This window comes from Elephantulus edwardii, unplaced genomic scaffold (genome assembly GCF_000299155.1).
Source record: "Elephantulus edwardii isolate Elephantulus edwardi_28Jun2011 unplaced genomic scaffold, EleEdw1.0 scaffold00077, whole genome shotgun sequence".
Lineage (NCBI taxonomy): Eukaryota > Metazoa > Chordata > Mammalia > Macroscelidea > Macroscelididae > Elephantulus > Elephantulus edwardii.
The window spans coordinates 13,730,712-13,754,293 of NW_006399827.1; the positions used below are offsets into that span (position 1 = coordinate 13,730,712).

The 23,582-nt window shown below is 49.6% G+C and overlaps 3 protein-coding genes across 6 annotated transcripts in view; 2 read left to right on the plus strand and 1 right to left on the minus strand.

The window, feature by feature from the left end:
• PSMD3 (proteasome (prosome, macropain) 26S subunit, non-ATPase, 3) overlaps positions 1 to 5,266 on the plus strand; it is a 16,702-nt gene extending 11,436 nt beyond the window's left edge. For 2 of the 3 annotated variants that reach the window (XM_006889400.1, XM_006889401.1), the window contains 6 exons: positions 1,969 to 2,083; positions 2,193 to 2,312; positions 2,439 to 2,542; positions 2,822 to 2,977; positions 4,591 to 4,641; positions 4,821 to 5,266. In XM_006889400.1, the coding sequence (XP_006889462.1) occupies positions 1,969 to 2,083; positions 2,193 to 2,312; positions 2,439 to 2,542; positions 2,822 to 2,977; positions 4,591 to 4,641; positions 4,821 to 4,898 (624 nt within the window). In that variant the 3' untranslated portion in view covers positions 4,899 to 5,266. The remainder of the gene's footprint in view (positions 1 to 1,968; positions 2,084 to 2,192; positions 2,313 to 2,438; positions 2,543 to 2,821; positions 2,978 to 4,590; positions 4,642 to 4,820) is intronic. The other variant, XM_006889402.1, reaches the window with a different exon arrangement.
• Positions 5,267 to 12,056: 6,790 nt separating this feature from the next.
• CSF3 (colony stimulating factor 3 (granulocyte)) lies at positions 12,057 to 13,654 on the plus strand. Its single transcript, XM_006889403.1, has 5 exons — positions 12,057 to 12,078; positions 12,208 to 12,362; positions 12,717 to 12,824; positions 12,979 to 13,125; positions 13,490 to 13,654. The coding sequence occupies exons 1-5, from the start codon at positions 12,066 to 12,068 to the stop codon at positions 13,652 to 13,654; spliced, it is 588 nt and encodes a 195-aa protein (XP_006889465.1). The 5' UTR covers positions 12,057 to 12,065.
• A 2,787-nt stretch (positions 13,655 to 16,441) lies between these two features.
• The window catches only part of MED24 (mediator complex subunit 24), a 31,139-nt gene continuing 23,998 nt past the window's right edge, over positions 16,442 to 23,582 (minus strand). For both annotated transcript variants that reach the window (XM_006889405.1, XM_006889404.1), the window contains 12 exons: positions 23,054 to 23,091; positions 22,541 to 22,623; positions 22,073 to 22,251; positions 21,852 to 21,951; positions 21,368 to 21,543; positions 19,768 to 20,032; positions 19,156 to 19,337; positions 18,907 to 18,997; positions 18,433 to 18,532; positions 17,219 to 17,299; positions 16,716 to 16,864; positions 16,442 to 16,558 (listed from right to left, as the gene is read on the minus strand). In XM_006889405.1, coding sequence (XP_006889467.1) covers positions 16,442 to 16,558; positions 16,716 to 16,864; positions 17,219 to 17,299; positions 18,433 to 18,532; positions 18,907 to 18,997; positions 19,156 to 19,337; positions 19,768 to 20,032; positions 21,368 to 21,543; positions 21,852 to 21,951; positions 22,073 to 22,251; positions 22,541 to 22,623; positions 23,054 to 23,091 — 1,561 coding nt within the window. The remainder of the gene's footprint in view (positions 16,559 to 16,715; positions 16,865 to 17,218; positions 17,300 to 18,432; positions 18,533 to 18,906; positions 18,998 to 19,155; positions 19,338 to 19,767; positions 20,033 to 21,367; positions 21,544 to 21,851; positions 21,952 to 22,072; positions 22,252 to 22,540; positions 22,624 to 23,053; positions 23,092 to 23,582) is intronic.

Below are 23,582 nucleotides of genomic sequence, written 5' to 3' on the forward strand. Positions count from 1 at the left end.
GTGTACCGTCAAATTGGATCTGACTGTTACAGGAGGAGATTGTCCCTTCTTCTCCAGCAGGGCATCTGGTGGATTGGAACCACTCACCTCTGAGACTGCAGTACAGCTTCTTGCCGCTAGGTCACCTGATCCATACACTCTTGGGTGGCAAGGCTCATTCTGACTGAGACCATCCAGTATTCATTACTGCAGCTGCTGCTCTCCATTTCAATTTGGGATTACTTCACTCATTCTTTCTGTCCTTTAACTTAAAGGTGCCTGTTCTGTTTATCCCATTCCCACCTACTTCCTCCTAGGCCTTACCTATACCACCAGTAGCTCTCCCAACCTTATAACAGCCATCTCTTTGTACCTCCAGCCCTCTCCATTTCCTCAGTGCTCCTTTCTTCACCTGCAGCAGACTGAATTCTTTCCCACCACCAAAAGCCCTGTCCTGGCTGTTGGTTGCTGTCCTCATCCTGCTTCCCTGCTCTTAACACGTGAATGACAGCTCCCTCCTTCCTGCAGGCCTCCTCCTATAGCGTTCAGGGCTCACCTGGCAACCTTACTGCCTTCCCAAGGGCTTGGTTTCTGTAACTGACATTTCTTCCTCTCTGATTTCCTATTTGTAGGGCTCCCCAGGTGTTTTTATAATCCACATTACCTCCTCATGGATGATTTTACTGATTTCATAGCTTCACTTCTCATTTGATGGTGCTTCACCCAAGTACTTTTTGTGACTCGTATCTTGAGCACCACCTGACCCCTCAGTCCATTTATCCCTCATGATCTCCTCTGCAGCCATTGCCAGCCCTTCCTCTGAGTCTCCTAAGCTTTATTCCTATTTTAGCCTCCAGGTCACCAAACAGGAAGCTCAGTTTGGATTCTTTTTACCCCCAGCACCAAGTCCTCTGTTGGTTTGTCTCCATGTGTTTGGATTTGCTTAGTTTAGGATTGCCAGTGCCTCACTAACATCACTAGCATTTCTTGTCACTAGTCTTCTGACCAGTTGTCATCTTCCCCTCCAAGAACCCAGCTTTCACCCAGCTGCCTTCCTAAGCAGAGTTCCGGGCCTGGCCCTCCTGCCCGGGAAGCGCCTGTCGGTCACACCCCATTGCCTGCCCAGTACAGTGTCCTCATAACTGACATCTGTTCACGTCTTCACACTTTGCATAATATCTTCATAATGGTCTTGGGAGTTAGACAGTCTAGCTGTCATTGTTAGACCATTGTTGTTGTGTGCTGTTGAGTCAGAACTGACTCATAGCTCACACTCCGGCGGGTTTTCAGAGGTGGTAAATCTCATGGGAGAGATTGCCCATCCTTTTCCCATGAAGCAAGTAGAGAATTCAAACTGCTCTCTCATGATTTGGCCATCTTATTTTCTGCTTCTCACTTGGCGAGAACTTCTTGATTGAAGGACAAGGTCACCTCCACCTTCATTTACTTTGTACAGAGCTAATTCCAGGAGGCCCTGTTCAGAAAGACTTGGGGTTACCTGGGAGAGGAGAGACCTCTTTTCAGTCACATACTTCCGAGCACTCACTGAGGTTTGCCTAGGCCTCTTCAGTCTCCACCTTGATACCAAAACCTGCTCATTGTTCACATTTTACCCTCTGTTAACAACCCACCTCCATCATCAGCCTCCTTGGCTGAAACATCTCATTCCTTGAGCCTCTGTGCTTTGTTCCCCCACCCATTTCTGAGCCATAAAAACTGCCCACCTGGCCTGTTTCAAGGGGTGCATACGTTGGTTAGCAAATGAGATTAGCTTAAGACTTGGTGTGGCCTACGGGTTAGACTTCCCAGTGCCTGGCTCCAGAGGCCCTTTGATGCCACACCAAGCACAGGTTGGGGATATCTTCCTGTTCTTTATGGGTCTGCTCTACTGCATTTCCCCACCTCCCACTTAACTGAAGTCCCATCTCACTCTCTCCTTTTACCTGGTGGGGCTCCCTACCCACTGGGCTCCATGTGACCCTCTCCCAGGTACACAAGCTGCTTATTGTGGTGGAGCTGTTACTAGGAGAGATCCCTGACCGGCTCCAGTTCCGTCAGCCCTCCCTCAAGCGCTCACTCATGCCCTACTTTCTTCTGACCCAAGGTAAGGCTGGTCCCCCTGCCAGAGCCAGTCACACTCTCCACCAGTGAGCCCTTTTTAGTGTTTGTGTCCATTTGCATCATCTCATCTGTTCTTCTCCCCCCCTTAACAGCTGTCAGGACCGGAAACCTGGCCAAGTTCAACCAAGTCCTGGATCAGTTTGGAGAGAAGTTTCAAGCAGATGGGACCTATACTCTTATCATCCGACTGCGGCACAACGTGATTAAGACAGGTGTGCAGCCGAGTCCGGGGTTCCATTGAAAGATCAGACCAGCTTCTCCAGGAAATAGAGGCAATCTTGTGTCTGCGCATGAGCAGGTAAAGGGTCTGTGCCCATGCTGCCTGCTTCTCCTTCCAGGTGTGCGCATGATCAGCCTGTCCTATTCAAGAATCTCTCTGGCCGACATTGCCCAGAAGCTGCAGCTAGACAGCCCAGAGGATGCTGAGTTCATTGTTGCCAAGGTAGGTGTGTTTGGAAAAACCAGTGTGGCACAAGCTATATCACCTTCCTGCCTTATTTCAGAGGTGGAATTTGGGGAAGTAGGCAAAACAATGGCATTATCTTGTAAAGGAGTACCAATAAAGCCAGGAAAATTTGGGAGTGGAGAGAGAGTGAGAGTGTGTGTGTGTGTGTGTGTGTGTGTGTGTGTGCGTGCGAAAGAGAGAGAGACACAGAGACATAGAATGTACAAGAAAGACAAAGGAATGAGATAAGATTTTTCCTCCCTTTGGGGCCTGCAGGCCATTCGGGATGGCGTCATTGAAGCCAGCATCAACCACGAGAAGGGCTATGTCCAGTCGAAGGAGATGATTGACATCTATTCCACCCGAGAGCCCCAGTTAGCCTTCCACCAGCGCATCTCCTTCTGCCTTGACATCCACAACATGTCCGTCAAGGTGAGGGTCCTGGACTGCATCCATGGGAGAACTTGACGGCAAGTTCCTCCCTCTCTGTCTGTTGGCTCCACAGAGAAAGGTGGACTTTAGTGAGACACAATACCCAGCCCATATCTTTAAAGTCACGTTAAATAGCAGGATCGAACCCAGAGGCAGGAAAGTGACTTTATTCCAGATACTTGTGAGGGTGCCACCACTTCTGTTGCTTTTAAAGGGGTATGGTTAAAAATAAATAAATAAATAAAGGGAAATGGTTGTCAGGGAGGATTAGACAAGGATTAAGAGTCAAGGATTGAAGATTTGGATTTTCTGCTAATTTGAGTCATTTAACACATTGTCGCACACTTTTAAATTGACGACCGTGCTTAGAAGCACATTTTGCTGTCATTTGTGGCAACATGATAGTCTCTGAGCCTCTTTCTGTCCATCTGTGAAGCTGGCATTGAGGTATTTATTTGCCCTGGCTGTTTCAGGGGTTTAATGGAATTCAATAATATCACTGTATTAAGGTGTTTGTTGTTAGTTGTCATCGGTTCCAACTCAGCAGCTCCACATGCAGAGGTAGAACTGTCCCATGGTGTTTTCAAGGCTGAGACCTTTAAGAAGATCATTGGGCCTTCGTTCCAAGGCACCCGTGAGTGGATTTGAACTACCAAACTTTTGACTAAAAATCCAGCACTTAACCATTTGCATCACTCAGGAACTTGTATTAAGGCACTCAGGGAAGTCTAATGTGTTGAAAACATAGGTGTGGTATCTCGATGCAAAGGAGGTCCTAAAGCCCTCACCCTGTGTCCGGCAGTTCAGTGCTGTTCCTCTTTGGCCAGTTTCTCCTCATCTCCTTCCCCCAGGAAACCTTGATGAAAAGCTGGTTGATGTCATACTTGGCACACAGGTTCTTTGTGACCTTGTCCCTTCGTGTCTCAAGCCTACGTCCCCCTGCTTCCCTTCATCCCTGCATTTCTTCTTTTCTTTCACCATCAACCCCCACCCACACTCCTGACAAGAAGGCTAGACAAGTGGTTTCCCCGCTCGTTCTCTTCCTTTGCTTGTGTTTTCTTTTTCTGTCCCCCCCTTCTCCTCCCCCCCCCCCGCCCGGTATTTACCAGGAGCTGTTACAGTGGTTAAGGAGCTGGGGGTGGGGGCAGGGATGCTGGTTAGACACCTGGCTGGTAATTGAAGGATCGGTGCTGCGGGGGGGCGGGGGCGGCAGGTAGGTCGACTTCTCTGAAGATCACATCTTTGGAAATCCTGTGAGGCAGTTCTCCTCTCCTGTAGGGTCGCTAAGTGATGACAGCAGGGCTTTTTGGGTTGTGGTTGTGGTGTTGCTCTGGGGGCAGAGTCTGTAGGGCGTTGCGCTGACCTGAAGGCCACAACTCTTGTGGTTCTGACTCCCCGTGGTGCCATGGGAGTGAAGTGAGCCGTTTTCTCTCAAGAGATAGGAACATCAGAAACTCAGTGGAGGGTCAGCTGGGACAGCAGTGAGAACGCCGTCTGACTCCCACACGCACTGAACAGACAGCAGCCTAGCGTTTAGTACACAGAAGGGACACAGTCAAGTCTGTCAGCACCTCTGCTGCTCCTTCATCTGACTTCTTTTTCCTGTACTTCAGGCCATGAGGTTTCCTCCCAAATCGTACAACAAGGATTTGGAATCTGCAGAGGTAAGCATCCCTCTGGTTAGGGTAAGACTAAAAGCTTAGGCTTCCTTTCAGAAAGGAATGAGAAGTGTCCAGAAAGATGGAGAGCCGCGTAAGGCATTGGGGTTGTTGGGCTGGTGAGGCAGTGAAGCTGGCCCTGTCTAGTCACAGCGTCCCAGCTTCACCTCCCCTCCTCTCCCCAGGAGCGGCGGGAGCGAGAACAGCAAGACCTGGAGTTTGCCAAAGAGATGGCGGAAGATGACGATGATAGCTTCCCTTGAGCTCGGGGGCTGGGGAGGGGCAGGATGAGGGAGGTTGGCTCTTTGTATTTCTCCCTTTGGGGGTCCCCTGCCTGGGGAGCCAGACCCTCTTCCCGCACAAAGGTCACAGACTGCATATGTGCAGGGGGTGAGGGGTGCCAGGAGCCAGCCACCCCACCTCACCCAGGGCCCCTCCCCAGCCGGTGACTTAGTGCCCAGTGGCAGGTGGCCTCCCAGGGCAGGGTCCTGGCAAGTGGTGTGGGCAGCAGGATGGGAGGGAACAGTCCTGCACTTCCCTCAGGGAGTCAGGGCTGGAATTGGGACGTGTAGGGTTGTAAGTTTTTTGATGCTTCAATTATGATTTTTAAACAATAAACAGTTCTCTAAAGCTCTTTATGTGTCAGCTCATTCCTATACTTCACCTTCACAACTTGAATCTTGACAGAATTAAGGATTGATCCCCCCCCCTTAATCTTGAAGTACTGGGAGTCAGAATCAACTTGGTGGCTAGAGGGTTGGTAGTGCTGTCACAGAAGTGTAACCTGGGGTGGAGACGTGAAAGCCAAGGAAAGGGTGGGAAGCCCTGGAGCTGGGGCCAGGCGGGCGTGGGTTTATGCTGAGGTTAGTCCAGCTGCTGTCAAATAGTGAGCCAATCATGAAACCTTTATTTCCTATATCTGTAAGCTAAAGGATAGACTGACCTCTTGGCTTTAAAAATCAAGATCTGGAGACTTGTGGAGGCTGAAGATCTAGAAAAAGGCGTATCTGGGAGCTGGTGAGGGAAAAAAAGGGTCTCCAATGAGGCTGACAGTTAGTTTCACCCAGTAGCACCTTGGGGAAGGGGTTGGGCTCCTTACCAGCAGCAGAGTTGATGGGATTCCCAGGAGGGACCTTCCCCTCTGCCTCAGCCATTGAATCCAGGTGCAGGTGGTGGGGAAAAGTACCACCTCGGTCACTAACACCCACCTTGCCAGACTGCCTGAATTATTCATATGGTCTCTGGATGGCACCTGAGACACTGCCATGTCTGTCCCTACCAGGCTCTGTTAACTGAAAAATAACTTCGGAGATGCCTGCCTCTACCTTACTTGCCTCCTTCCCTGGCCCTGCCTGGCTTTCCAGTCCCCCTTGCCAAATTGTACCCATCCTTCCAGGCTCAGTGCACCCACAGCCTCCACACTTCTCAGGCTCAGAGAAGTCTTATCTTCTTAGTTTCATAGGAGGTCATGTTTGTGACAGCTGAGTCTTCTACCTGGGCTGGATGTCTTAAAACATGGAGGCATTTCTGGAACTTTTCTATAGCCTCCTGGCCCTTGCTGAATGCCTGGCGCATTTTATTGGTTCAGGAAAGTTTTGGGGAGTTGCTCATTACGTTCACATCTCCTTTTATCCCTCACTGCCATGGTGGCGGAACCATTCCTGTGATTCTGGAAAGAAAGAGGAAGACCCTAAATAAGCTGGATCGACACGGTGACTGTAACAATGAGCTTGAGCAAATCAGATCATGAGGACGGGGTACGACAGGAGGGGCAAGGCTGAGATCTTGTTCAGAATCACGGTGAATCATAGATTGTTGGCATCTAACAACAATGCCACAGAGGTGGTTGTGTACTTTTGAGGGCTGAACTCGCTTATAGCTGATACAGTGCGGGTTTTCAGAGGCAGTAAACACGTAGCATGGATGTCCGAGGTCACTCCAACAAGTATTAGATACTAGTGACTCTAAGTAGGACTATATCCATAGATGGATTCACACGTGCTACAGTATCTCCAGTTCCAAGATGCGCTGATGAAACAAGTCAATCACAAAAGGAACAAATAGTCTGTGGCTTTCTAAAATGACAAGAAAAGACACCTACAAAGATCGTTGACTAGTGGTTTCCAGGAGTGAGAGGGAGGGGATGATAGCTAAAAAAAATTAAAAACTGCACACCCAATTACTGTAAACACTGTCAGTACTGTAAATAATTGGAGTAGCAAAAGTTAAGTGGTAGTATATTTGCAACAATGACAACAAAGAAAAAATGATGACTCTTAAAACCAGACTTCAAGCCTAGTTACTTTTTTCCACCCTTTCTGTAGGGTTTTCTTTCTGTGTGGTTTTGTCAGTTGTGATTTGGTGGTGTTGTATGCCATCGAGCTGAAACCAACCCATAGCTGACCCTCTTGCAGCTTTTCTAATTGCCCATCTTTCACCCCCAAAGCAGCTAGTAGATTCAAACTTTGTGCCTTTGAGATTGCAGTGCAGCTTCTTACTACTAGGCTACCAGAACTCCCTTGGAAGGCACAAATTAGATAATGCATAGACGTACTTAGCTCAAGTATAGTTAGTGCATGTTAAGTACTTCATACCTACAGGGGAGGGAATGGGAACGTGTTTTAAATTGTAACTTTCCAGCCCTCCACGGTACCTCAACACACTCTTCTTCCAAGATGCAGGATACAGAGCTGAGCTCAACTTGTGTAGTGGCAAATCGTCTAGCCTGAGCTAGTCAGGCCTGTGTGTGCAGGGCTGCCCATGTGCAGACCAGAGGGGGCCATAGCAGCTAATTAGCTGGTGAAGTACTTACCAACTCTGGCCACTAGGGGGCACCCTAGTCCCAGAGTTAGTCACTGCCTAATAAGCTGTATCTTCACCTAAGGATGGCTCTGTTCCTTGGAACACTGGGAGGTGAACTGTGATAGAAAGTGACAATCATGGGTGTAGTCTGTCACGATGTCCCAAATAGGCCATCCATGTCCAGGGAAGGCTCATAGAACCCTGGCAGAAAGCTGGGTTCTACCCCTCACTCTGCTACCAGTATCCTTGGACAAAGTAGTCCCCTCTGTTCTAGTTCACAGGATTGGAAGATACTAGGAGATCCTTACCAGGGTGGAGGGAACTCTGCCTTCTTATTGCTGTGGGACAATAAGGCAGAACCAACTCATAGCTGACCCTCCAGAGGGTTTTCAGAGGCAGTAAATCTCAAGGGAGGAGATTATCCGTCCTTCTCCCATGGAGCAACCAGTAGATTCAAACAGTGTGCCTTCAGGATTACATCACTTTCTTACCCACTGTTGCCAACCCAGAAGTACGGTAGTCCTAACTCAATGGTACTTGACACCACCACCAGTGGCATTCAGTGGTCCAAGGGTTCTAAGTCACCACTTGTCCTTGTAATACTATAATGACTTGTATATTGCTGTGATGCTAGAAGCTAAAATATCAATATTTTAAATACCAGTCAGTTTTGATGAAACTTTAAACTAATAAGACTAGGAAAGAAAACTTGGAGATTTACTTCTAAAACCACCAACCAGTCAGTAAAATCTTTATAAATAGCAGTGAAACATTGTCTAATGAGTATCACAAACATAAATGCTTATATGTATACAATTTTTGCATTCAAGGATAAATTTTACTACAAGATTATTTTGAAAAAATGCACTGTGGTTTTCAGTCATCTAATTTTTATTTGGAATTTTTAACTAAGACATAAATGTCTACTTTTTGGGGGAGTAATTGTGTTTTGGGTAAAAATTTACAGAGCAAATTCATTTTCAATTCAACAATTTATGTTAATCTTGTCACATTGGTTGCAGTCCTCTCAGTCTAGCTGTACCCATCCCACTTCCTCCTAGGGCTCTATGTTTCCATTTGTCCTTCTTTTCAGGATAGATCTTAAAGTGTCCTTTTTGATGATGAATATGACACTATTAGTCTTCAGTTTATCATTCCTAAGATAGTAGAATACGATTGTCCTATTTAAAACAGTACAAGTTTGTTGGGTTTTTTTTATCCTTAGCAAGGCATTTTACTTCCACAGAAGGTTGCTGGTGGGCAGTTTAATACAGTTCTTTTAAGCTGAATAATAACTAGGATACATCAACCTTTATGGGTTCCATTTTTAATAAAATTTTTATTTTATACTAGTTTACTTACAAAGTTTGTATACATTGGTTTTCACACTGATCTTTCTCACTTCCTTTACTCACCCCTCCTACCCATCAAACTGTGCAACTCAATGGGTACTCTCCTATCCATCCTCACCATTCTGCTCCTATCCTCCTCCCCTTGGATCCTCATACATGTTTTACCAGTTATCTTTCTATTTCTGCAATAATGGTCTTACACAGTATTTGTCCTTATGGGACTGAGTTCACTTAGCAGATGCTCTCTAGTCCCTCCCAAGTTAGGTAGTTAGTGATTTTCAAAACCATTTCATTATTTTTTTACAACTCCCAGTTATCCTAGATTAATTTTTATATTTCACATTGATTCTTGATGGATGTTTGCAGCTTCTTCATCAGCAGAGGAAGATCTCAAAAACCTTATTCCATCCACGTAATTAAAGTTGACTTAACTCAAGGAGGCAGATCTTCCCCAGTCTGTGTCTTCTGGCTCCGTACCAAACACAGACAGCATTTCTCATGCTGAAAGAATTGGAGATGAAAACATTTCAAGCCCAGAGTTGCAATATTGAAAGATTCTATGACAACATGTTGAACAATGCAGGAAGTATGAAGAGATACACACAAAGCCACTGTGTCAAAAAGAACTTATTCATATTTAGTCATTTCAGAATGCATGTGATTTAAAAAAAAAAAAACCAAACCTTATAGTGCTAAAGGAAGAAGCTACACTGAAGGCATTGGTGAAAAACAATGGTTGATTAAATACCAAAATTCAACAAAAGGATACAGCATTAGAAGCACTGTGCCAAGAAATTTGGAAGACAGCCACCTGGCCAACTAACTAGAAGAGATCCATGTCTGTCCCCATTCCAAACAAAGATGATCCAATAGAGACTAGAAATCATCAAACAATATCATTATTATCACAAGCAAGTACAATTTTGATGGAGATTAAATTTAAAAATAGCTACTGTAGCAGTACATGGGCAGAGACCTGCTAGACATTCAAGCTGGATTCAATAGTGGCCATGGAACAAATGGTATATCATTGCTGATGTCAGATCTTAGCTGAAAACGAGACCACCAAGAAGATGTTTTATCTATGCATTGACCCGCATTGACTATGCGAAAGCACGCAACTGTGTGAAACATAACAAATTATAGATGATAACATTATGGAGGCTAGCAACTCCTTATTGTGTTCATGCAGAACCTGTAGATTGACCAGGAAGCAGTCACTTGAACAGAACAAAAGAATCCTGCATGGTTTACAGTCAGGAAAGCTGAGTGTGAGGGTTATTTCCTTTCCTACTTTATTGCTTGGAAGTAAAGATAAGACGAGCCAGTCCCTGGAGAAAGACATCATGCTTTAAAAAAGTAGACATTAGAGAAAGAGAAGACCCGCAACAAGATGAGCTGAGTTGACACAATAAATAATAACCTTGAGCATCGCAGAGATTCTGAGGGTGATACAGGATGGGCAGTTTCTTTGTGTTCTCCATGGGATCACTATGTGTGCAAGCCAATTCCATAGCATCTAACCAGCAAAAAAGTGCTGAGCAAATAATTTGAGAGGCTGGAATGTATGAAACAGAATGTAACATCAGGATTGAAAGACTCATCAATGTACAGAGGACACAACCTTGTTTGTGGAAAAGAAATGGAAATTGAAATACTTACTGATGAAATTTGAAGACTGAAGTCATCAATATGGGTTACACCTCAACATAAAGAAAGCAAGAATTCTCACAACTGGATAAGCAACATCATCATAAATGGAGAAAATATTAAAGTTGTCAAAGAGTTCATGTTTGTTCATGGAAGTAACTGTCAGGAAATCAAATGACATATTGTACTGGACTCTTTAAAGTGTTAAAAATGCAAAGATGTCACCAACATATGCCGACTCAAGTTATGATATTTTCAATATGGAGGGAGAACATAGACAATGAATAAAAAGGCAGAAGAAGTGGTGTCTTTGAAATATAGTGTTGAAGTTGAACGTCACTTGGACTGCCAGAGGAACAGATAAAGCTGTCTGAGACCAAGTATAGCCAGAATGCACCTTGGAAGCGATGATGGTGGGATCTCATTTCACATACTTCAGACATGTTAGCAGGAGGGGCCAGAGCCTGGAGAAAGGCGCCATGCTTGGTTGGTAAAAGAGGGTCAGTGAAAAAGAGGAAGACTGTCAGTGACATGGGCTGGTAATGGGCTCCATCACTACAACGTGAGAACGATCCTGGACCAAGCCATGTTTTGGTCAATTGGACGTAGGCTAACCGAATCAGAACAGACTCAACAGCACCTAACAACAGGAATCTCAGATGGGGAATTGCCCCCTTCCACCCCCCAGTCCTTCTCTCCCTCAGGGCCTCACACACACACTCCAGCTGGAGTTTCCTGCCAGGGAAACCAGTCCCCCCATTTCGAAGAACTAGGAATAGGGTACGCAGGAGGAGGTAGAAGGGCAAGGGCAGGTGAGCCAAGAGCCAAGGGTCTTGCTTCATTTGGGACAGATATCCGGTTTCCTCTGGCCTCCGCCAGGATTCCGGGGGCTTAAAGGAATGAGTCATAGTGGGGAACTGGGGAGTTCCCAGCTAACCAGCTCCAGACCGCCTGGAACTTGGGGTGGTGCCTATTGAAGTTGAGAGGAGGACAAGGTGAAACTTCAGTGTCTCTGGCCACTCAAGAGGAGACCCAGGAAAGCAGCCACCCAAACAATTTGGGGATTAGGAAGGGGAAGTATAATCCCCCTTCTCTCTTCTCTTAGAGTTTAGGGGCTTGGAAAGTAGATTGCTTGAGACTCCCAAGGGCCAGGGGTCAAAGGGCTGCCCCAGGAGGAGGGGAGTGGGCAGGAAGGCCAGGACTGAGGCTGGCCTCCTCCCTCATCAGTCTGATGGACGCCAGCTTTCATTAGTTTTACCCAGGGCTCAGCCTTTGTTCAGCTGTTCACTTCAAACCCCCTGGGCACTTCAGATCTGGGTAGGGCTTGGGGGGAGGGAAGCAGTTTAAGGGGGATCAGACGTCAAAAGACAAATTAGAGATTCCACAATTTCACAAAATCTTTCGCAAACAGCTTTTTGAACCAACACCCCCCTACATTGTCCTGGACACCAAATTTGCATAAATCCTGGGAAGTTATTACTAAGCCTTAGTCGCAAGACCAGGTAATTTCCTCCCAAACCTCCATGGGGTTCTGTATAAAGGCCCTCATGAGCTGGCCCATCAGAACTCAGAGCCTGCAGCACAGACCCACTCAGACCCACAGCCAAGTCTGCCACTCAGAGCCCTATGAAGCTGTTGGGTGAGTGTGGGCAGGGGAGCGAGGCAGAGTGGGAGCCGGGGTGGGGAACTCCATGGTTATGGGAATGAAGGTAGAGCCACCTCATGCTCCCAGAGGGGGACCTGATGGGAGTGGACTGTCTGCTTCCAGCCTTGCTGCTCGTGCTCTGGCACAGTGCACTCTGGACAGTGCAAGAAGCCAGCCCCCTGGGCCCTGCCCACTCCCTGCCCCTGAGCTTCCTGCTCAAGTGCTTGGAGCAAGTGAGGAAGATCCAGGCCGATGGAGCTTTGCTGCAGGAAAGCCTGGTGAGTGGGAGAGTCAGGCAACACAGAGGGGGCTCTGGGGCGAGGAAGGAGGGTAACAGGAGTGGGTGGGGAGGGAGGCAGAGGGGAGGCATCAGAGGGGAGGTGTCCGGGAGGGACAGGAGTAGGGGGGACACACATTGGAGAAATCAAAGAAAGAAGCTGGGGGGGAGACACTCTTTAGATAGGGCTGTCCTGGCATGATAGTGCTGGGACAGATGAGAAGGGTAGCTGTCACTAGCTGGGAACAGGCCAGACAGGGCTGAGAAGGTTGACAGGATGCAGGAGGTGAGGGGGACCCAGGAGGGAGGGGCACTGCCTTGGCTATGGCCCCTCACTTCCATCTCCTTCCCCCAGTGTGCTGCCCACAAGCTGTGCCACCCTGAGGAGCTCCTGCTGCTCGGGCACATTCTGGGCATCTCCCAGGCTCCCCTGCACAGCTGCTCCAGCCAGGCCCTGAAGGTGGTGAGTGTCCGTGCCTCGGAGGAGGGGAGTGCACACCCTCTGTACCTGTCCCAGAGCTGCCCAAATACCCAGGCTTTAGGCTGTGGGCCTCAGAGGGCACCCCAGCCAGTCATCACCCCCTAATGTTCACATTCTATGCCACCACTCCCTGCAGATGGACTGCCTGAGCCAAGTCCACAGCGGCCTCTTCCTCTACCAGGGCCTCCTGCAGGCCCTTGCTGGGATTTCCCCTGAGGTCACCCCCTCCTTGGTCCTGTTGCAGTTGGATGTTGCTGATTTTGCTGCTAACATCAGGCAGCAGGTGAGTCAGCCTGCTCTGCACCAGAGCTGGGAAGCCCAGAAACTTCAAGAAGCTGGGCCCCAAAGGCCCATTCATCTCTTAGGATGGGGGATGAGGGTGTGTGGGTGCATGCCTGGGGCCTTGGCTGTTCCCTAGTGTTAGGATGGGAGTATTTTTTAAAACCTGTGTGTCAGGACCAATGCTCACCCCAGGGCACTCTCGGCCTCACCTCCTCCACGCCTCATAATTGACAGCACCGGAGTTTGAAATGAGACCTGGGTTCAAGTCTTCATTGTACCACTAATCATGCGGTCCTCAGTCCATCAGCTTTCTGAGCATTTCATTTGTGGGCCTGATTGCTGACCTCTTCTTTCCCCCTCAACAGATGGAAGACTTGGGGGTAGCTCCAGCGGGGCAGCCCACCCAGGGCCCCATGCCAACCTTCACCTCTGCCTTCCAGCGCCGGGCAGGAGGGGTGCTTGTTGTTGCCAACCTACAGAGCTTCCTGGAGCAGACGTACCGGGCTTTGCGCTTCCTCACCCAACCCTGAGAAAACTCCTACCCCTGTAGCCTATTTATCTCTATTTAATATTTATCTTTATTTAAACTGAGTATTTAAAGAAGAGTGGGGCAAAGCCCAGACTTCTGGGCCTTTCCATCTCCCTGTAGCAGGGAGTGAAGCTCCTGCCCTCTGGCCCTCTGCGCTGGGGGGTAGATAGGTAAATACCAAGTATTGACTCCTGTGCTGTCTCCTGTGTCCTGCTCCAAGGTGGGCACTGTGAAGGGCTGCCAAGAAGTCCTTGCTTCAAGGCACTCAGCTTGGCACCCTCAGGAGCACCAGGAAGTCTCCCATGTGGGAGACAAGACAACCCTGTTTAATATTTAAACAGCAGCGTTCTCCAACGGGGTCCCTGTGCCCCTCACCCTGGCCTCCACTCACTTGGGGCACCACCAGGTGCTTTCTGGCCAGTTCCTCTTCCCACAGGCGCCGCATCCTGGACTAGCAGAAGTGCCAGAACTGGGAGGCTTTGTCCCAGGGTCCCATGCCTTGGCTAGCAATTCTAGCTTTCCTCTATATGAGTTTTAGGGTATTTACTTCCAGAAAGGCACTTGGGTATCACATTTCTCAGGATGCCCTATAAAGACAAAACTGGCATGTAACTGGCCTCTGCCACCAAGATCAAGATTCTGATTCCTTTTATGGCCAGATAGATGGTCATGTATTTGCCCTTCTCAACTGTAGGAGGGAAATGATTGGGGGTGGGAGGGACACGATGCAAGAGGGGCTAAATGGGAACCTCAACTGCTTATCCTCCACCCCCGCCCTCACTATCTGACCACAGCCAGGCTTCAGAATAATAAAGTATTTGTCTCCAGAAAATGTCTTCCTCCTTCTTAGTCCAACTGGGACCCAGCCAGGAATTGAGGGTGGCAGCGAATGGTGGAAGGGGCCAGAGGAGAGGGATGCAGAACATTCGATCCTGTAGTATTATTTATCTGAGCACGCACTCTGCAAACACGGGGCCAAGTGCAGGGACCCAGCTGAGAGCAAGGCAGACCCGGCCCTGCTCAGTGTAGAAGACAGAGTAGAGCTGGAAAAGGAGAGAGAAGCCAGGCGCCTCTCATTTGCTCATTTATTGCCTTCCGTAAACACTACCCCATCCACTTCACAATTACTACTCAGACTTTTCTAGATTAATATACAAGTGTCAAGGTCAGTACTTGGGTCAGAACTTGAATTCCTGGCTTTGCACTTCTCTTCATCAAGCTCTGTGACCTGGCAGACCAAGCTTACCCCCACATCACTTTTCTGCTGGTCTCTATAGAGACCGGTCTGAGGAGGCTGTCCTCACTCACCAGTGTCAGGACACTCCTCGTGCCCCACAGCCAAGGATTCGCATTGGGGTCCTCATGGACCACCAGAAGCGGGGAGATGGAGACAGCCAGGCAGTGCCTCATTCTGCTGGCAGCCCATGCCTGGCTCCTCTGTCAATCTCACTGTCCTTACCCACGTGGTTCCTTAGAAAGCAGGGGCTGAATGTGCAGGGACAGGACTCCTAGCTGTGCAGATCAGAGTCCCGAGGAAACTGCACTTGGAGGTGTGTGGAACAGGTGAAATAACACCAAACACTCAAAATTTATTGCCACTACAGTACAACCACCTCACACTTGACCCGCCTTTGGGCTTCCGAGGCTGTAAATTGCAAAGAAGACACTGTCCATCTTTCTCCCTAAGCTGTTGGTGGATTTGAAGCAGCAGAGGCACAGTCTTTGGGTTATCAATGCAACTCCTTAAGCAGCAGCATCCACCGCAGGCCAGGGAGGGTTAAACAGATCTCCTCATCCCCCTAAGCCTTCTCTAGAGGGGACAGACCAGACTCTGGACAAGTCAGGCTTTGAGTGGGGTGGAGCTAGGTTGGGACTGGCAGAACAGGACACCTTAAGCCAGTGGGGCCCCGCAGGGCTTTTAGCCAAAGCCTCTCCCTTCTGTGGGTAAGTCTGACTTTGGAAGCTGGGGAAATAGGGCGGCTGCTCCTTTTTACCAGCCTAGCGTCACTTCCCTGAACTGAGGGAACACAGAAACCTGGGCCCAGCCAGCCCGTGCACCTCCTCCCCTCCCTCTCAACCACAGGACCAGCCTCGCCCTGGGCAGCACAAAGATTCCAAGAAGACACAGATCACCAGCCCGAGCCAGGCACAGGCATCGACAACACTTAGTCACAAAGAGCCACGGGATCTTTATTAACAAAAAAGCAGACAGGACTGACATCCCTCATGTATAAAAATATATATATATAGGGGAGCTCTGGTGGCCTAGTGGTAAGGAGCTGCAACTACAATCCCAGAGGCGCATGGTTCGAATCCACCAGATGCTCTGCCGGGGAAAAACGGACAATCTCCTCCTGTACCAGTCAGATCTGATTTGACGGTACACTCACACAAAAATAATAAAATAAAAATTTAAAAAAATTATTAAAAAAAACCAATATATATATATATATATACACACACACACACACACACATAAATATACACACAGACATCCCTCTGTAAAGTTCCTCCAAGGTGAAGCCACTCGAGGTAGGAGGCACCTACCGAGAATGGCTGCCCTGGGGCTAAGGAAACTGGTGCCCACACTCCCAGGCTGGCAGAGGGTAGAGGAAATTACAAAAGAGACAGGTGATATCTTAGAGGTCAAAAGAGCAGGAAAAAAGGTGTAGAAATTGACGAAGGGCTCTCGTCTCATGTAGATATGAGCAATAATGTCTCATCTCCTCACTGTTCCCTTCAGAGGCTGGGGACCCTGCTGAGCCGATTCCATGTCCTTCCAAATCCCTCAGAGGGCAGCAATGGCCTTAGCAGCCACTTGGCGACCTAAGGGCAGGCTGAGGTCTGTGATGGCCAGAACCACCTTGGGGCTGGACATGGCTGACACCTTCACCAGTTCTGATACCTGCCAGACAGACAGAAAACCAGTTACTCAACGATGCTCCTGCATGGCAGGTGTGAAGTCCCAGGAGAAAAGGAAGGCCCTCTCCCTACTCAACAGCTGGCCTCGAACCAGGAGTTGATGCAGCAGTGGGCCCGCGAGGCCAGAGCGAAGTGCTCACCGTGGTAAAGGGCATAAACTGCAAGATGCTGCCGCGGCTGCCCTGCTCCAGGCAGTCAACACACTCCTCCATGAACCACTGCACAAACTGGGTGTGGGGGCCTGCGGTCCGGGACCCCAGGATGGAGGAGATGAGCAGGAACAGGTTGGCTGTGCAGGAATTGAGAGGACAAGCGTGATTCCATGAGGAGAGGTTAGACTGCCAGAAGGCAGGACTGAAACGGGGAGAGGCAAAACTGCTAAGAACACCAAAAATATGGGAGAGTTAGAAGCAGCACAGGGAAAACCAGGAAAGAACTGGAAGGGGGACCAAGTGGGAAAGAGTAGAGACAAAAGGGCTGGCAATGAGGAGGGCTGGGGGAAAGAGGTGGAGATACGCCTAGAGGGACACTGCCAGCACCAGAAAGACCTCCTGCCAGCTGGGGTCTCCTGTCTCCCACCAGGCAGGGGCAGGGCTCCTCCCAGCCTGGTCCCCAGGTCCCAGGATGGCATGGAGAGACTCACTCAGGACTCGGTTCAGCGGGTCTCTCATGTTGACTGTGTGAAGCTGGGAGGCCGAGAGGGAGCTGTTCATGGAGCGGTCAGCTGTGGAATCGGAGGAGGGGCACTGAGGAAACAGTCTACTGTTCAAAACCCACCTGCTGGGGGAAGCCTTCGCCCACAGCCCCCCACCCACCTGACGGTGTAAACCATGTGTGAAGACTCCAGAGTAGACCCTTAGGTCAAGAGTCAAGATTCTGTTGAGGGTGAAGGAAAATGTGGATACACACAGTGGTGACGGTTGCACAATATGGGGCATGTAATTAATGTCATTGAATTGCACACATAAAAGATGTTGAAATGTCAAATACTTTGTTATATATATTTCCACCAACAAAAAAAGGAAGGGGGGGGGGGCGTCTCAGAATATAGAGAGATCTGAAGGGAGGCAAAGACAGAAAACACTAACACGTGGTGAGCACCACCCTGGGCCCAGCCAGGGGCTTGACATGGATCAGCCTCTTATCCCTCATCACGTTACAAACCTAAGACTGGAGACACAGAAATGTGAAGCAACTAGCTAAAGGCCACAGGGATCAGAGGCGCCCCTATGCTCAAACACACAGCTGGAACCCTAGTCGGTAAAAGGCCTCAGAGAAATGTCTAAGCGCAGGAGAAATTTCTAGAAACAAGTAAAAGTGAAGTCATCCAAGGAGCCCTCGGCAGAGGGAGAAGACTACAGCAGGACAGGAAAGTGCAAAGGTATCGAGGTATAGGGAAGTTCAAGGTGAAGGGGCACCCTTGAGGCAGGAAGAGTGAGAAATAGCCTCAAGTCTTGGCCTGAGCCAGCCTCTGATCCTCAGGCTGTCAAGAAAGGAAGGTCAGAGCTGGTGAGTCAACGGCACAGATTGTGCTGGAGGCAGTGAACTCTCTTTGTCATTCTCTCCAACATGTGGCTCAGGAAGGAAAGGGTGAGGGAACAATAATGTCATGCATACTGGGGTGCTCCTCTGTTGGAGTCTGAGTAGAGAAGCTTCAACCATAGGGAAAGATACAGAGCAACCATTTATCCAGGGGTAAAACCAGAAAATCCCATTAGGGTCGGGATGGGACCAGCCCCTGCCACACCTGGTCTGACCAGGCAGCAGGGAAGGCAGGAGCCGAAAGAACAGCTTTCCTGAGGAGGAGCAAGCTCCCAGGGAGCGAACGAACTAGCACAGGCCCTGCCACAGACTCACTTGGACTCGAGAGGATGTTGGCATCCTCCTCATTGGAGCTCAGCAGTCGCATCAGCTTAGACGGCTGCATGTCGTCCAGGGGAAAGAGGCTGATATAATCCTGGAGGGCAAGAGAGTCTCTCGGACCCACCCTGAGCTCCAAATCCCCATCATCGGAGCCAGGGCCTGGGTAGGCAAGGGAACCCCACAGCTGTAGCCAGCAGGGGTGGCCTTCCCTCCTGTCTCATTCCACTCTCCTCACTCCCTGACAGAGATGGCAAAGACCAGTGTACTCCCCCTTCCAGGGCCTCCAGCCCTCTAGAGACAGCAGCCTGGGCTCTTTTCTGGACTGGCATTTGACAACCCCAGGCCTAACCCTGCTGCCCTTGGGACAGGGCTTGTGACAGCCTCTGCCTGGGACAATGCCTCTACCAGCAAAATCTCCACATATACTTGCTGAATAAACACAAACACATGAGCAGAAGGATCCCCTACCTCGATGTCTTCACGGTGTCTCTTCTTTTGGCGGGAAGATGCCTGGCCCTTGTGGGAGGAATAGGAGCTCAGGGCGCACCACACAGCTAGCCTGGGGAAGGTTCCAGAATAAAGGAGCAGGGCTGAGGGGGCTTCTGTGACCACAGTGATCAAGCCCAGCTTGACACTAGATGACCCTAGACTATATAGGACAGGGCCCCAGGAGGCCCCAGGGTGCAAGAGCAGAGCAGGCTGTGAAGCAGTCCCTACTTGGCAAGAGCAGTGCCTGGGGGGTCCATGAGGTTGTGCCACTTGGAGGAGTCGGTGAGCAGGCCGGGCAGGATGTGGCCCAGCAGGATGAGCGTCACTTGCTGCATGTCCAGACAGAAGATGGAGTACAGCAGCTCCACAGCCCGTAACGTGTGCTCCTTCCGGGTCTCCTTTAACAGCTCCTAGGTGGGTCCAGGTGGAGGAGGCTAAGCTGGGTCCTGGGTCCTGGAGGTTTGAACATCCTGCCACTCCAGACCCTCCCATGCCCCCCGCCCTCAAAGAGGCAACACAGGGCAAGCCCTTCTATGCTGCTCATCTTCACCCCACAGAGCCTTTGGCTGGAGCACCCAGGAGAGGATCCTGCTGGCCCTAAGAGTTCTCCCGGCAAGGCATGGCCCTGGCTCTCCACGGCAGCACTATGCAGCTTTTAGCAGGCTGTCTGGCATGCATACAGCAGCCTCTCAGTAAAAGCCTGGCTATGCAGGCTGGGTGACGGGGAATGAGAGGCTAAGACCAGCTTTGGTCCATCAGGTATGTTCTCAGATGTCTCCCTGGGTCTGAGGATACCTGCTCCCCAGATTATCTGGCCCACTCCCATCGCACCCCAAGTACCTTAATCAGGTTGTTGCAGAACCAGTAGACCCCGCCCATGTGCAGCAGGGTGTCAAAGATGTGGATGGAGCGGCTGTCCACCCACCCCTTCTCCAGCACCTTGGCAAAGATGTCAGTCAGCACCTCCTTGATGGGGCGCTTAGGGGGCAGCAGGTTCCAGTAGGGCATGGTGTCCACGCCCGTGGACGGGAACTTGATCTGCGTGGCCGTCTGCTGCAGCACGTCAGCACACATGTGCTCCAGGATGGAGCTCATGATCACCACCCTGGGGAGGAGAGCACGTGAGGCCCGGCACACAGGGCAGGAAGGCGGGGTGGGAGTCAGCCAGACAGGCTTGCCTCAACTCGAGTTACGGAAGTGTCTCTGGGGTATGAACCCCAGTCTTTGCTGGGGAGGTGACAGGAGGAAGTTGCAAACCCCCAGCCAACCTTACCTTACCTCCTGCCGCTGGCCAGCCTCTCACCTATTAGGCATCAAGATCACCAAAAGGAAGGGGGAAGTCCTCCCCCAGCTCATTCCAGCAGGACAGGAATACTTTCTCCTTTTCCTTCCCTCAACCCTAAGCCTGGGGCCTTGCCAACCCTCTGACATAAACAAATATAACCACTTCCCTCTGGGCTGAATGTTGGGGTGTCCCCGCCCAGACTTGGATTCTTCCCAAAGAAAACTGCTACTTCCAGGAGAGGGGCCCCAGGACTGCCCCACAGGACTCTTCCCGGCCCTTGGAAGCTGGGCAGATATGAGTGTATATCCAGGAATTTTTGTAGGAAAAGTCTCCAACTACAAATACAGACCAGGGTGAACTAAGCATCCAGAACACCAGGAGGCCTGAGGAAGCTGCTATGCCTTTCAGAGTCACTTTTCCCACTTGCACTATGGAGCTCTCCCTCCCTTTAACTCAGAAAGGTCTTAGGGTACTTAAAGCTGATGATGTCATTCCAAGTCTACTTGTTCAGGGAGGAAAGGAGAGACGTGAAAAAAGCAAAGGCAAAGGGGAAATGGAAGATGTGATTGTACAGTTTCTCCGCAAAGCTCCTTCTCCCATATAAGCATCCTCCACAATCAATTCTCCCATGGGCTGAGTACTTGGGTTGGGGAAGATCACTACTTAAAAACTTATTGGTGGGTGAATAACCAAACACCAATGTACTCAACAGAGCTGAGGCCACCAAGGAGGGTCTCTAAACCCCTGTACAGCCAAGGCAGGAAAATACCATGAAAGCTGGTAGAAGAGGATTCGTAAAGTCTACAGATGGGGTCCTACCTCCTAGACAATACAACTAAGAAAGCCACTTTGCTCTTGTGGTCAGCTAGTTCTCCAGAACTTGAGCTCTCTGAAGGCAGGAACCATAGCTAGATGGGGTCAGTATTTCCAGCTCACAGCAATGGTGGACTATAAACACCCCTCACACCAAGGCACAAAAAGAATATGCTCGAATTAGAGAGCATATATGCCAAATGTCAAGTGAGAGGGAAAGAGGGCTAGAGGAGGCCAGTAAGCAGTATACTGGGGAAGGTAAGAGGGATTTTTGCTATGGCAGTTACTGACTTTTCACAGCAGACCTACAGGGTGCCAGGAGGGAGGAGGCGGGTCACTAACCTCTCATTGTAGAACTGCAGGGTGTTCTCACTATACAGTGGCCCTGCCAGCTGGCGGATCATCTGCAGTGACTTCTCACGCTCATCTAGTCCCAGCATCCGGACATGGGCCACCAGCCAAGCCACAGCACACACTGCCAGACTGCACACCTTTCCCTTGATGTTATCTGTGATTTTCTAGGGAAAGGGGAGAAAGGCGACTGGGGTACTAGCTCCCCTTCTCCAGCCTCCACCGTCCCTGCCCTCTGTGGGCAGCATGCAAAGTGCAGTGTGTGAAGTTCAAGGCCACAGTCCACACTTCTCCCCACTACAACTTTCATTTTCTTGATAGAGTGGCTAAAACTCAGATTCTAAGATCAATTAAAAAATAGGAGTTCTCAAATTAAAGGTCTTCTTGCTCTCACAAGATCTCACGAACCATCAAAGACTGGCTGTGCTTTGAGAGGAACAGGCTCTGGAGGGACAGAGCTGAGAGAATGGACTACCTGGATGGACTCGAAAGCCAGCACCCCGTTCTCCCAAGCGTTGAGGATCTCCAAGATGGCTGCTGAGATGCTGAGACAGGCTTCGTGCCACTTCATCTGCCTACAGATTAGGGAGGGAGTGGGAGAACAATCACCACAGAACTGCAACTGCAAGGGACGGGCTTCCAGAGAGTCCTGGCCCCTGCCCAGCCCCCTCTGGAAGGGATGCCCAGGCCACTGACACCAGCTTCATCTCTGAAGAGTTGTTGAGCAGAGCCACCAGGGACTCCACTTTGGTGGAGTCTGGCCGGAAGCAGGGGTGGTCAGGGTTCAGAATCTTGCCCTCCTCAGGCATGCATGTCTGCATCCAGGTCTCAAAGAAGGGCACCTCTGCTCCTGTGCTTGACTCGGACAAAATCACCTGGGAGAAGGGACAGGGAGAGGTACCAGCTGAGTGGGGCTGGGGTCATACTGCCTCTCCCATTCCAGACAGAAATACTGGGACAAATGGGTCCAAAGGAGGACGACCAGAACTATGCTGCCACCTAGTGGTTACCATGAATGTGCACCAAAGGACCCCAGGGCACCAAGGGGCATTCATGGACTTTGCCCAGGATAGAGGGATGAGATGAGAGACTGTTATTGGTTGGTTACTTTTCCTTCCCTCTCGCTCATCTGCACCCTCTACTGCTGTCACTACTCTCACTCACCTCTGAGCCATAGGTCTGGGCGACGTGGCACAGCATGAGGAAGGAGATGTCAAAGAGTAAGGCACGAACAGAAGCTGCTTTGGCTGTGGGAGGGATGACAAAAGGCTGAGCCCACCGCCTAGGGGGGCCCAAAGCCCTCCGTTAGGCTGAGAAGATACAAGAATCTTCCTCAAGGAAGGTCAGGGACCAAGTATCTCTTTCAGAGCTCAAAGGCTCAGAATCCTTTTCTTTTTTTTTTTTAGAATCCTTTTCTTGAGACTCAATTGTAACATCATTCCTTCCTTAAAGTCAAAGGGTTCTAAGTGGCCTTCTCTGGGATGCCCAGCCAAATGATGAAGTTAGAGGACAAACAAATGGTTTTAGAAAAATCCTCTTTCCCGGCATCACCCGCTTTAAAAGCTTCACTCCATCATCACTCAGAAGAGGAAACAAAGCAAAGGTGCTTCCCTCCCGTGCTCTCTCCACTCCCGACCTGCTGTGCAAACAGGGCCTGGGATGCACGCATTGACTTACTGGTCTCTTCACTGCCATGGGTAGTGAACTCATTCAAGCTGTGGAAGGAATGGAGACATGTCACATCAACCTGGGCAAGACAAGGGCAACAGCTGGGGCTCAGGGGCCCAAACTCTCAGCAGCAGCCTGAATCAAAGGAGTGTGAATTACAAAGTAAACACAAAATGAACATGAGTGGTTTAAAAAAAAATTATTTATATCTATTTTTTTCTTTAAAGAATCCCAAGGCCTAGAAAAATATTTACTGGAGGCGTAGGGAGGGTTTTGTGATTTTAACAAAAGTTTACAGAAAAGTTGGGGTTTTACTTATTCATTGTTGAACATTTTCCTCCCTATTATAAAAAAAATAAAATCATTCGTTGTTGCATAATTTTCTCCCCCACACATCCCTCCCACAGTTCACTTTGCTATGCACCTCTTATTCTGGACTCTTAGCACACAAATGATGTCTAATCATATATTCCTTTTTTTTGTTTTTTTCATATATTCCTTTTAAACAGTTCTTTCTTTCCTCTGCTCCAATGCAATA